Source organism: Penaeus vannamei, chromosome 24 (genome assembly GCF_042767895.1).
Source record: "Penaeus vannamei isolate JL-2024 chromosome 24, ASM4276789v1, whole genome shotgun sequence".
In the NCBI taxonomy this organism is placed as follows: Eukaryota; Metazoa; Arthropoda; class Malacostraca; order Decapoda; family Penaeidae; genus Penaeus; species Penaeus vannamei.
In genome coordinates this window covers 4,241,230-4,253,729 of record NC_091572.1, presented here as the reverse complement: position 1 = coordinate 4,253,729, position 12,500 = coordinate 4,241,230, and the positions used below count along the sequence as shown (strand labels likewise).

Sequence of the window (12,500 nt, the reverse complement as noted above, 5' to 3'; positions counted from 1 at the left end):
TTTTGAATTATTCTCTTAGCAAAAGACAATTATGTAAGTAGTAAGGGTGACGAATATTTTCATATGATATTTCCCATTCCAACAAAAGAACAGTGATATTCAGCATACACTATCATTACCTCTGTTTGTGTGTGTGTGTGCATGTGCGTGTGCTGCCATTCCATGAATGTCCTGTAATACTAATTATGCCAATATACTTTTTGTGTCAGACCAAGAGAAATCAATTACAATTTTTGTTTGTGTACAGGACTGTATTGATTTTTAGTGAATATGGGAACCATAAGCTTTTACCTTTAATATATTTAGTTTGGAAGCCCGGTGTTTACTCGTACAGTATCACTGGACTTGTTATTCTTTGGCTCGTTCGGATTATTAGATGTGGTGGATTCATGCCATTTCCATAATTCTGCTACTCAGATTATACTTTTTACATTCATTAATGTTGGGGATGTTCTCATCTATCTCCCAAACAGTATAACATCAGTTCATATCTCACCTGAAATCATAAGATATGCGCTTCGTTATCTCCCATCCTCGTTCGCCAAAGTAGGGATCACGAAGTCTTGGATAAACCCGTTTATTGTAGGGTTTGTAGAAAGAGTCTCTTCTATGTCTACTCTTAATTGTTGCTAAGCCTTGAGGGGTTCCATACATCGCCGCTAGGGCATACATTTGACCGGTCATAGAAAACGGATTGCACATCGTTGCACGGGTATCACAAACATAATAATTGTTAGTCAATTTATACATAGGAACTTATAGTGTTAATAGCATATATCATTTAGTGCATGTTAATACATAACAATTAAGTTACTGGAAAAACTTTGTAATATATTCTTATTTGATGATATCAAAGTTGGATATAATTACATTAACATTGTATACAAGTATAACAAGTATAAATTTGTATAGTAATTATGTTCTCATTTTTAAGCACACAAGGCTATTAGATCTCCCCCTTTTTCCTAGGACATGAATGAAATTATTTTTAAACTTGCAAAATAAAGAGGGTTTTACACGGTCAAACATGTTGGCCAACACGCTTGACAACACGACGTTTGAGAGAATGTTTGAACGTGTGAAAGGGGTAAACATGTTTGACCAACGTGTTGGACGGATGTCTGACGGGGCCTGACTTTTGTGGGCGGAGCTTGCTCGGTGCATGTCCATGTTTGAACTTGTGAACGGTCATCAGCCTTCAACCGTCATACATACTCAAATCTCGCCGAGGTAACATCTGTAAACATCTCCTTCAGTGACAGGCGTAGTGTATCAGCTGCAAAATGAGTGACACGTGTGCCCTTAAGGATAAGGAAAGGGAAGTAATGGTGGGTTTCATTGATATATTAAGGAAGCATGTGGCTTTGTTGAAGGTGAAATCAAAAGAATACTCAAACAGGAATTTAAGAAATAAGGGTATAGATGAACTGCATGGAAAGCTACAAGAACTTGACCCACATTGTACGCGGGATGATGTGATGAAAAAAATAAATTCTCTCCGTAGTTCGTTTAGAAGAGAACTTCGAAAGCATTAGAGCTCTAAAAGGTCTGGAAGTGCAACTGATAACATCTACACGCCCACTCTCTAGTATTTTGAAGACATGATGTTCATATGTGATCAAGAGATGCCACGAGAGAGTACATCAAATATGGAATGTGTTAATGAAGAGGTGAGTTGCAAGGATTTGCCCAAAACTGGATAACAAGTAACCTTCAGAACCAGAGTGGCCGTTTATTTATTCGTTTTTTTATTGGCTATGCATAGATGACTTTATTCAGTTTCATGGGTGCTTTCATATAATCTGTAGGTTGTAAAATGTATCTCCTGACTTCTCTGGTATATTAGTCTGAAGTTTCAGACAATTTTGTATTATGAATCATCATTTCATTAAGAATCCAACATGTCAATCTGGATCTGAAGGCTAAACTTGAGCCAGCCATTTGAATAATGAATCAATTAAACTTATCATAACCATTGTATTCATTTATTTTGAAAAAAAAAATATTACAGCACACTATTTAAGCCAATTCCAATCAGACTGTATAGTTTGAGTTTGAAGGTGTAGACTAGCCTTTCCTATTTTCATGATTTATATGAAGTCTTTTTGCCATGCTACTGCACCGGCATTCACAAAGTAATCCTTAAATCTATCTCTTACTACCTTTGCAATTTCAGGATAGTTTCGTGATCCCTGACCGTGTTGCAAACCTGCTACATAAGGATCTGCAGTTAAGCCTGGCAAAATCATTTTGCACATTCTATCCTCCCTATGGAAGCAGTCCTCTGGGGAATAGTCTGAAGGGCATGCTTTCCGCAAATAGTTATGTAGCACAACACATGCCATGACAACTTTGTCAATACTTGTCAATTTGAGATTTATACAAGTGTGGAAAATTCTAAACCTGGAAGCCATAATGCCGAAGGCATTTTCTGCCACTCTCCGTGCCCTTGACAGCCTGTAGTTGAATACTCGCGTCTCACTATGTAGGTCCTTTTGAGAATAAGGTTTCAAGAAATCTGTCCTTAATGCAAAGGCCTCATCTCCCACGAATACATATGGCAAAACACAATTTGAAGTAGCTGTTACTGACTCATGTGGGATGCAGAGCTTTTCATCTTTGAGTCGCTTACCAAATTCTGTATTATCAATGACTCCTCCATCTGATACGCGACCATTAGTTCCAATGTCTGCCATAATGAATTCGTAGTTCGCATTTACAACTGCCATTAACACAAGACTGTTGTATCCTTTGTAATTCCAATAATAAGACCCTGATTCTGATGGCGGCGTTATCCATACATGCTTTCCATCAACAGCACCGAGACAGTGGGGAAAATTCCATCTAAACTCGAACTGTTCTCCAACAGTCTTCCACTCCTTTTCTGTTGCCGGAAACTGAAACAGATAAAAGATACAAGGCTATTAGAGAGAGAGAGAGAGAGAGAGAGAGAGAGAGAGACTTGCACTATATTTATAGGTGTTCTCCTTTCTAGAGTGTTGCTGAGCCACCAGCTGATGATGAAATACCTTCATGCAGTAATGCTCCTGTAGTGAAACGGAGCAGGGGAAACACTACGAAGGCAGATCACATTCTAAACCTGGTCGCTCGTAACTTAGAAGAGAGATCTGAGAGACATGATACTCCTAATGAGACATTTGGGAAGTACGTAGGCCAAGCACTCGACTCCCTGGTCAAGAAAACAGTAGGCTGTGCTAGGAAACTGATAAATGATGTGCTTTTTGAAGCAGAGAATGGGAATTTGTCTGCCTATTCTAAAATTGTAACAAACACATACCATTCACATGAATCATTTGCAACACCAGTACCACAGTCGTCAAGTTCCTTTCATGTAAGAGATAATTCTAATAGTGATTCCAATATGTCACACTAATTTGCCAATTTTCAGCCCTTGTAACAATTTCATATGTGTCTGGCAATCAAAGAGTGAGATATAAAGGGTTATAATTTTGGATTGATTTGGGTTTTGTCCTTTCGCTTGACACTGTGGTTAGAAAGCATAGGACATTTCAACAGAAGGTTTCAGTATTTTTCACATACTATTACTATGTACTGATTTTCCTCAATAAATGCACATTACATATTGCATATCATAACCCACCTTTAAATAATCCTTCTTGAGTACTTTGTAGATGGCAACACAAGTTTCTGGTATAATCTTGGATAAGGTGCTAGTTCCCATTACAGCTGAAAATCTCAAGTCTTGCAGAGATCGGCCTGTTGCTAAGAAACGCAGTGTTGCGATCAGCCGTTCATGAGGGCTAATGGACTTCCTCATTACGGTGTCTTTACATGTAATGAATGGAGTGACCATATTCAAAAGTTCTAAATATGTTGATTCATCCATGCGCATATAATTGCGCCATTCATCTGGGTCTAATTTCAGCTCTTTCATTAAGTTGGTATGTGAAATTTGGCCCCTTTTCAGCAACCAGTCCTTTGTCCACTTTGAACGCTTCCTTTTCTTTTCGTTGAGGGCAATCACTATCCCGACTGCCATCACCTCATCTGTGGTAAGTGACATGTTGCTCCTTCTCCTTTTGGCACCGACTGAGGTTGTCTGTCAGTTTGGTTTCAACGTGTAAACACTCTTCAAACATGTTGTGTTGGAGGTTTGATGAGCGTGTTGGCCAACATGTTTGACCGTGTAAAACCCCCTTTACAGACTTTATATTCCACATTCATTTATCGATGGGAACAATGCAAAAGCCCCTTTCTAAACGCTAAATGAATCTAAATCGCACTCCAAGAGGTTCATATAGTCATTGCATGCCTTTTCTTAAACCATATTAAGACAATGTTTTGTGTTTAGATAGTTTTTTTTTATCACTTGCAGAATATATTTCCTTTCCACAAGTTTCACATTTTAGATGAGAAATGTAGAATAGAAAATTTGAATAATCAATACAGTATTTTGAACATTAAAATGTGTGATAAGAACAAGCTTTAAAACAAGAGCAGTTGACTTAGCTTTAAAACAAGAGCAGTTGACTTAGTGTGTAAGAGTTTTGAAAGAAGTGAAAGAGATTGGGATAAATTACTGGGTGCAAAGTCATATGGGGGTGGTGTTGAGAGGAAAGGAGAAAGGATTGGGAGGGAGCAAAAGAGGGGAAGGGAACCAAAATCGAAGTACAAAACAATGTATGGGGTGTAGAAAGGGAGAGGGATATGGTCTAAGAACAGAAGAAAGTTAAAGGATATTTTTCTAATGTTTGGCATTGGTTCTGAAGCTGATGTGTCCACTGTTTATATATCCCTAGAACACCAATCAAGGGTAAAAGTTACTCAGAGTGAGTGACATCATTGCCATAGTGTATGGTTCCAGTACTTTGAGGGGCCCCACCTCCTAAAGCTTCAGTTGCCCACTTTGACAGTGTAAGGGAATGTTGCATTGTCTTGCTCTCTCAGTTCCCCTTTGTTCTAGTGCTGCATTTGGGCACAGCATACCCCTGGTTGGTAATACAAAGTGTTGTGCACATCAGGTGGTACCTACCTGAGGATAGTGTTTACAAACTATTTTAGTAATCACCTACACAATGAATTTCAATGATGTAACAATAATTGAGTGTTGGTAACAAATATTTCTTACTCATTCAGATTACAGGTTTATAGAATATGGCATTGAGGAAGAAATCACTTTCTCAGAGTAAAATAGGTGATATTTTAAGTGAAAGTTCTGAGGGTTAAGAAGTTGACAATGTAGAGTGTGAAAATTTCTCTAACTATAAAAATAATGTTGAATATGTGATACTACCAACTGAAAGGAGTGACAATAGTAACTGATAATATAGCACCAAGACAGAAAAGAAGAAAGGTATTAGTGGTAGTAGGGCACGCCTGTGACAGGCCCTTGTACCGTACTTGATAATGACCCTGCTGCTTCACCTGCTGTTGCTCCTGCTGCTTGTATGAATAAGAATGTCACGTAGCTTCAGCAAATCCTGATGAACTGATTGTAAACTTTAACACAACCTCAATCAAGACTACAAGAGGCTTTGTGTAGAGCACTAAGTCACGTGTAGTTGCAGCAGTACGTGCTTCCTCAAAAAATATGATACAAGGATTTCATCTTGGCCCCAATCAACAAGCTTCCCAAGCCAACACCCCAGAGAAATGTTTCTCTTTGTTCGTTTTAGATGAAGTCATCAGTGAAATTGTGCAGTGGACCAACCAGAAAATAGACACTGAGGCAGCAAAGCACAAGCAGCAGAAGGCCACAGTTCAATGCACAACACCTGGGGAGATACATAATAGCTAAGAGTATTCATATTTGGCTGCAGGAGAGACAACCACCTCTCCGCTAAGAATGTCTGGAGCCTTACATTTGGTGCTAATTTCTTCAGGGCAGCTATGTCTCAGGGGCATTTTACTTTCCTTCTCCACTACATACAGTTTGATGATATCAGTACCAAAGAACAGCAAAAAGAAACTGACAAGTTTGTCCCAAGATGTGGCATATTTTCATTGTGGCCTGCAGCATCACTGTACCCTACATGAGTTCCTCACTGTTGATCAGCAGATGCTTGCTTTTTGAAGCCACTTTCCCTTTCAGATGTACATCTCAAATAAGCCAGCGAAGTATGGCATCAAAATCGTCTTGGTAAAATGATATGAAGAATAGCTACTTGCAGTCAGGGATACCCTACCTTGGGAAACATGGGACACGGCCAAGGGATGGACAATACCAAGACCCTGACACAGTGCTACCACTTCACTAACAGGAATGTGACAGCTGACAACTGGTTTACCTCTGTGCCCTTGTCCAGAATCTGTTGCACAATTGTGGGATGATACTGATAAGGATAGTCGGGGGAACAAGTCAGAGGTACCGCTCAAGATAAAGGACAAGACCATATGGAGTCCAGATTCCAGTGCCTTCTCATTCACGAAGGACATGACACTGGTGTTATATGTGCTCATCACCCCTTTTGGTTGATATTTTGATATTTTAGATAATGATGTCTATTGGATCCCTCATAAGCATACATCACAGTGACCAAAATTTTGGAAGGCCTGTTGCGCTGAATAGAACAACAGAATCTTGTTATTTGACCCCTAATAGACTTAAGAATTGGGCAACAAGAAGATCCATTTGAAATTTTTTGCCAAAATGTGGCAGCCAGTTTGAGAGAAATAACATGATATAAGAGCAAGAAGGTGCTAGTTCCAGAAGATCCTACACTCAGTGAGGATGGAAGGGACCCAGATTATGTGGCCCTGCAACACTACCCTGTTGGATTTTCAAACTAATTAAAACTACAGTAATTGAGTCACAGCCCTCCTTCCATATACCTAGCCGAGCACCTTGAAGGAGATAGTAGTGGTGTGTTTCTCTCCCACATATTTAGTTATGAAATTTATGGAATTTTTTTTACTCCGCAAACTAAGGTCATTTCATACTTGTGCATGAATGGAAACACTAAACGATAGGCCCCAACCAGGTTTCTTAATGGGGTAACGCATTACTGCAACTGTTTGTGCCAGAATTTTCATTCATTTTTGTATGTGTGTTTGTTTTAATGCATCTTACAGCATTTTTATCACAACATCACCTTTAGATATGAATCAGAATATATCCAACATATCTCTGTATACCATAGAGGAATGGATTAAAGTTGAACATTATAATGAGAAATTAAAGAAAACACCAAAGAAAGTTATTTGGTATTCAATGGCTAGATTTGGTGCACACTTGTATTATTAGAAATAAAACATGGTAAAATGGCACTCCTCTGTCTGATATTCGTGAACCATCCCTCTTCAGTGTTTAATGTTTCTGCTAATGTTATTGTTAAATCATTCAAAAGACATAAGATTGATATATACGAAAATCACATCATGGAACACAAATGCTATAAGGTGATTGTGCCAGTTGCCCCCCTAAAAGTATTACTATATTATTATCATTTTTATTATCATATTATTATTATTATTATTATTATTATTATTATTATTATTATTATTATTATTATTATTGTCCTTTAAATACCAACTGTGTGCTATATTATTATTTTTATTTTTATTGTCACTTAGATATAAACTATATATCAAATTACATATGTTTGGTTATTGTAAATGAACATAAAAAATTGGGTTTCTAGAAGGGTGATGTTTTATATATAACAAACCAAACCATCAGTCAGATTGCAACAAATGTTATTGCATATTACACAACTTGAGCTTTCATTTCATATATGACATTAGTAATGTTATGTTTTTTAAGTTAATTTAGAAATAACATAAAAAAAAAAAAAAATTCAAATCATATGCTCTCAGGACTATAGTTTTTAAAGTGAGGCGAGTGAATAACTGCTTGGTTAATCTGATTGATATAACTATCATCATTATTATAATTACTCTAGTATTTAATATACAAGTTGAATTTAACTGGAAAAGTCCTTTATCCCTTGATATTCATTTGTTACAGTTTGTTTAGTTTGTTCCATTCATGTGCAAGCATTCAGAAATTATCTGATAGCTTTTCTGTTTTTCAGTGGGAATAAGATGTATGTAGTGTTCACTAATAACTCTCATACTATTTGGGAATTTTCCTCCAACCACACTCACTATATCCCTTTATCCCGATCCCCATGTAGGTCTTCCAATCACTGACAGTCATACAGTCATGTCATCTGCCTCTTAACAGAATTTAATCGAAAAAAGTGCTAAGTAATAATTTTGGTATTATTTTCATATTTCATATTTTCCTATCTTGCATTTCCTTTTCACACACCATGATATTCTGTGTCTCAAGCTCACTTCCTGTTTCATTATTATAGATGAGACATGTTTTTTTTTTTGGTTGCTTAGTATGTTTTATATGCATGGTTATGCTTATTCTATTTCCATTTTTTATTCATGTGGGATGGGTAACTTTTTCTGCTTTGATACTTTCTAATGCAATATGTATTCAATATTTGATAATGAAATAGACTTTTTTTGTATAATGAATTTCTCAAAATATCAGACCAAAATTTTCTTTGATGAAACTTAAAGATCAGGCATTTTGCAGCTGAGGGGCCCAGACAAGGTAGAGGATATTAAGGGTTAAAAGTACAATCATGGATACCACAAAAAGTGCACTAAATTATTAATGTCTTTTCCAAGTCACTCATCTGCATTGCTCTCAGAGCACTGTGGTCAGTTACCCCTCTAATTATGCACCTAGCTGAGAGGACATAGAATCAGAGTAGTGTGACTGGATCAGATTAATATAAATACCTGAGATATATTCTGAAAAATCATTATCTTTATCACCCCCTGAAGATAGCCTCCAGGCACTCCAGCTACTGCTCTACTTCTGGTTCTGCTGATAATCTTGTGGTTCCATCCACCTCAACTGCATCTCCTGACCTGTCCCATAACTTCGATGACTTCAACCTATCTTCTGATGAATGTGACAAAGATGAGTTTATGCCGAAGTGGAGGGGTCGTTTCACAAGCAGTAGCAGTGATGATAGCTCTGACTCTGAATTGGAGGCAAGAATGCAGGGAAAGCACACCTCTGAACAGCCTGTGTTTGTGTGGCAGAAGAAAGAGAATGTCCCAAAACGGTTCAGTTTCTGCGCCCGTCCTGGGGTCAATGTTAGTGACCTGCACCAAGGATCCACACCCTTTGAAATATATTCTCACTTCTTCACACCAGAGCTCATGGACTGTCTTGTCCAAGAAACTAACCGGTATGATACCTTTCTTTCACTGTTCTTTTCACATGTTACAGTCTTCATTTTTATATGTATGAAAGCATAGTTTAAAATTTATGCTTTCTTTACTTCTTAGGTACTACCACCAGCAACTAGCACCCGCTTCTTCACAGAAGAGGAACTGGCATAACACTTCACGAGGAGAGCTGCATGCCTATTTTGGGCTCTGGCTGTTGATGGATATGCATCCGAGGTCAGATATTGAAATATACTGGAAGGACCCACACTTCTGCCTGCCTATATTCCCAAAGACTATGTCATTAGATCGTTTCATTCATATAACACAGAATCTCCATGTAGTGGATAATAATAGGACACATCCTGGTGATGACTACCTTTGGAAGCTTCGTCCAATGATAAGTACACTTAATCAGCAGTTTTCATTAGTGTATACTCCTCCCCAGAAGATAACGGTTGATGACAGTCCATGGGGGTTGAAAGGTCACTTTGGTTTGAAAATGTACAAGCTGTGTGTCAGTGATGGCTTGACTGCAGGGTACACTATTGCATTCAGTATGTACTCAAGTTTTAACAAGAGAAGACTCCCTTCACCTATGAGAGCCATTGTTGAGCTTATGGCTGCCACAGATCTCTTTAGGAAAGGGTATGAGCTGTATACCAACACCAGGTATACCTCACCTACTCTTTTCCAGTACTTACAGAGTCAGCATACAAATGCAATTGGAACTGTGTACACCATCCGAAAGTATATGCCTATTGATCTTCAGACAGTGGCCTATGGCGATATGGATTTCTGTAGCACCCCAACAGGCATTTTATGCCTGCAGTGGCACAATAAGGAGGAGCCGATTACCATGCTATCCACAGTCCATTCTGGAATGGTCACTGATACACCCCAGAGTAAGAAAAAGTGTAAGAAGCCCAGTGTAGTCTCTGACTATATTGCTGTTACGAGAGGAGTAGATCTGTCCAACCAGTTTTTCCAGTCCTATCAGTATGTTCGAAAGTCCATAAAATGGTATAAGAAGGTGATATTGTACCTTCTTGACATAGCTGTAGTGAACTCCTACTGCATACACCAGGCACTGGGAGGGACATTAAGCCAGTTTGATTTCCAAGAACAGCTCATCCGTGAGCTTATCCAACAATCCACTGCCACAAGGAGGGGATTGTACCAAACGAAGAAGCCTCGTCTTCAGCGAACAACATCACATCATCAGCGTGTGGTTTCTGACAGGCAATGTCGCCGCTGTAAGATGTGCACGAAAAATGGAAAGAGGAAGGTGACCAGGACCATGTGCAGAGACTGTAAAATACCCCTTTGCAAGTATGGGTGCTTTGAGATGTGGCATTCACAGGCATAAGCAGAGGTCACCCTCCTCAACCCTATCATTGTTATCAGTGATTATGATGACTAATACTAACCTTACAATATGGTAAAACAAAGAAAATTAATTACCTGGGAAAGGTTTTATTTTACAAGTGCATGTAAAGGCAAAAAGGACAGGACATGTAGCAGCACTTCCTTGCTCTAAAACAAACCAGTCTGAAGTGCTGCATGGCAAGCACTAGCTCCAGAGTAGGGCCCATGCTAATAAATTAGTTCCTTGTATGCAACAGGTTAATTCTTTATTATGTTTTGAGTAGATAGCAAAGTATCCCCTTAAAACCTGTGGTGTTTTAATGTGGGATCCCTTTCATGAATGTCAGAATTTTATACTGTGCCAATGCAGGGGTAGAAGAATCACTATACACATGTATATTACATGGTAAGACAAAACGTGAAGATTTCCTTTGGGTTTGGAGTCGATAATAAATGAAAAACACTATCATGGTAATGTATTGGAAGGAAAATCTACTAAAAACGAAACAGGTTTATTGAAAGATGAAACATTTTATGTATGGGGATTTTCTAGCATGGAATCCTTTATGTTTTAGGCAAAGTGCCATAGGACATTTAACTGTTTTCCTGTTGTAATGTCATAAAATACATTCCATCTGTTGTATAAAGTAACTTGATAGTCAAATAAATGTTTTCTTTTGTATTGGCTGTTGTATTTCAAACAAAACTATTAGGTAAATGCATGCTTTATTTACATTTACTTTCAAAATAGATCAATTTGTACATTTCATCAGAGTAACTGCATAGGGGACAGTTAATTACTGTAGCAAGATATTGAATATATGTTATCCTTCTCTCTTGTAGTTACCTATAAGGAACTTTACAATAATTTACAAAAGTGAAGTACAGAGTTGCCTAAGGAATAACTACCATACTATTCAACATACCAGAAACAAAATATTGAAAAGAAAAAAAAAATCATATTTAAAGAAAGAGGTATAAAGCATAAAGAGCTTTATAAAGTACGATGGTCTATGAACTCTGCAATGGGTATAATACTATTGCATTTCAAGCATAAAGACGTTCCCAATCAAATGGCTATCTATAGTTTGTTTCAACACATCAACAATGAGAATTATAAAGACGAAAATGATATCAATAATGATGATAATATATGTGATGGTACTAATAATGTTGATGATGATTATCATAATGATAATTATAGTATGATTATTATTATTTATTTGACTGTCATGTTATCAGTATTATCATTAATAATATTGTTATTGATATTATTTTTGTAACATAAACAGTATAGTGATAATATATAATAGTGATATATTGATAATTTTTAAATAAGATGAAAAAGTGATAACAAGGATGATAATAACATTAGCAACAATAACAGTTACATCAGTTTCTCATGCTTTAACCAAATGAAGAGAATAAAAATATCAATGAACAACAAAAGAGCATAAACCAGTAAAAATTGAACAGTGTGTGTGTGTGGGGGGGGGGTGCACGCATATGTGGGTGTGTATGTGTGTGTGAGTTGGTGCGTGTATATTGTATATTGTTATTAATCCTCATACTTTCATTAAAATTAAAAATTAAATCATGTAACCTTATCATACGTCATAGAGGTGGAAGTACATATGCTAAACTTAACAGAAACAAATTATTTGAAAAAAGAATTCTGAGTATGATAAAGACCTGTTGCTTACCATACATAAACCAAGCAATATATTTATGGTGTCAGACAGTTTAGAATACACATGCTTACCTTTTTTTCCAGAAAGTTTCTGTACCAAAAAATATATATATTTTTTCAATATCATTTTATTTTTATACCCTTTCCTTTATTTTTTTATAGTAGGCTTGTGAAATTATATGCTATGTCACTCACTGAGAGTTCCATGAAATCTTGAAGGTCGACAATAAAAAAAATCCTTTGATGCATGTTTATTAATGTA

The 12,500-nt window shown here is 37.1% G+C and overlaps 2 protein-coding genes and 1 pseudogene across 2 annotated transcripts in view; 2 read left to right on the top strand and 1 right to left on the bottom strand.

Moving 5' to 3' along the window:
- LOC113802163 (uncharacterized) overlaps window positions 1–12,500 on the top strand; it is a 32,058-nt gene that overhangs the window by 5,577 nt on the left and 13,981 nt on the right. The window lies entirely within an intron of this gene.
- Window positions 1,757–4,045, bottom strand: LOC138866253 (uncharacterized). Its single transcript, XM_070138765.1, has 2 exons — window positions 3,623–4,045; window positions 1,757–2,897 (listed from the first exon to the last, which is right to left on the bottom strand). Exons 1-2 carry the CDS (start codon window positions 4,043–4,045, stop codon window positions 2,091–2,093), a joined length of 1,230 nt encoding a protein of 409 aa, XP_069994866.1. The 3' UTR covers window positions 1,757–2,090.
- LOC138866206 (uncharacterized) lies at window positions 5,423–6,489 on the top strand (annotated as a pseudogene).

Coding starts and splice junctions, on each gene's coding strand:
- LOC138866253 (XM_070138765.1), bottom strand. CDS start 4,045: ATGTCACTTACCACAGATGAGGTGATGGCAGTCGGGATAGTGATTGCC. Junction 2,898..3,622: donor TCAAGAAGGATTATTTAAAG/GTGGGTTATGAT, acceptor TATCTGTTTCAG/TTTCCGGCAACAGAAAAGGA.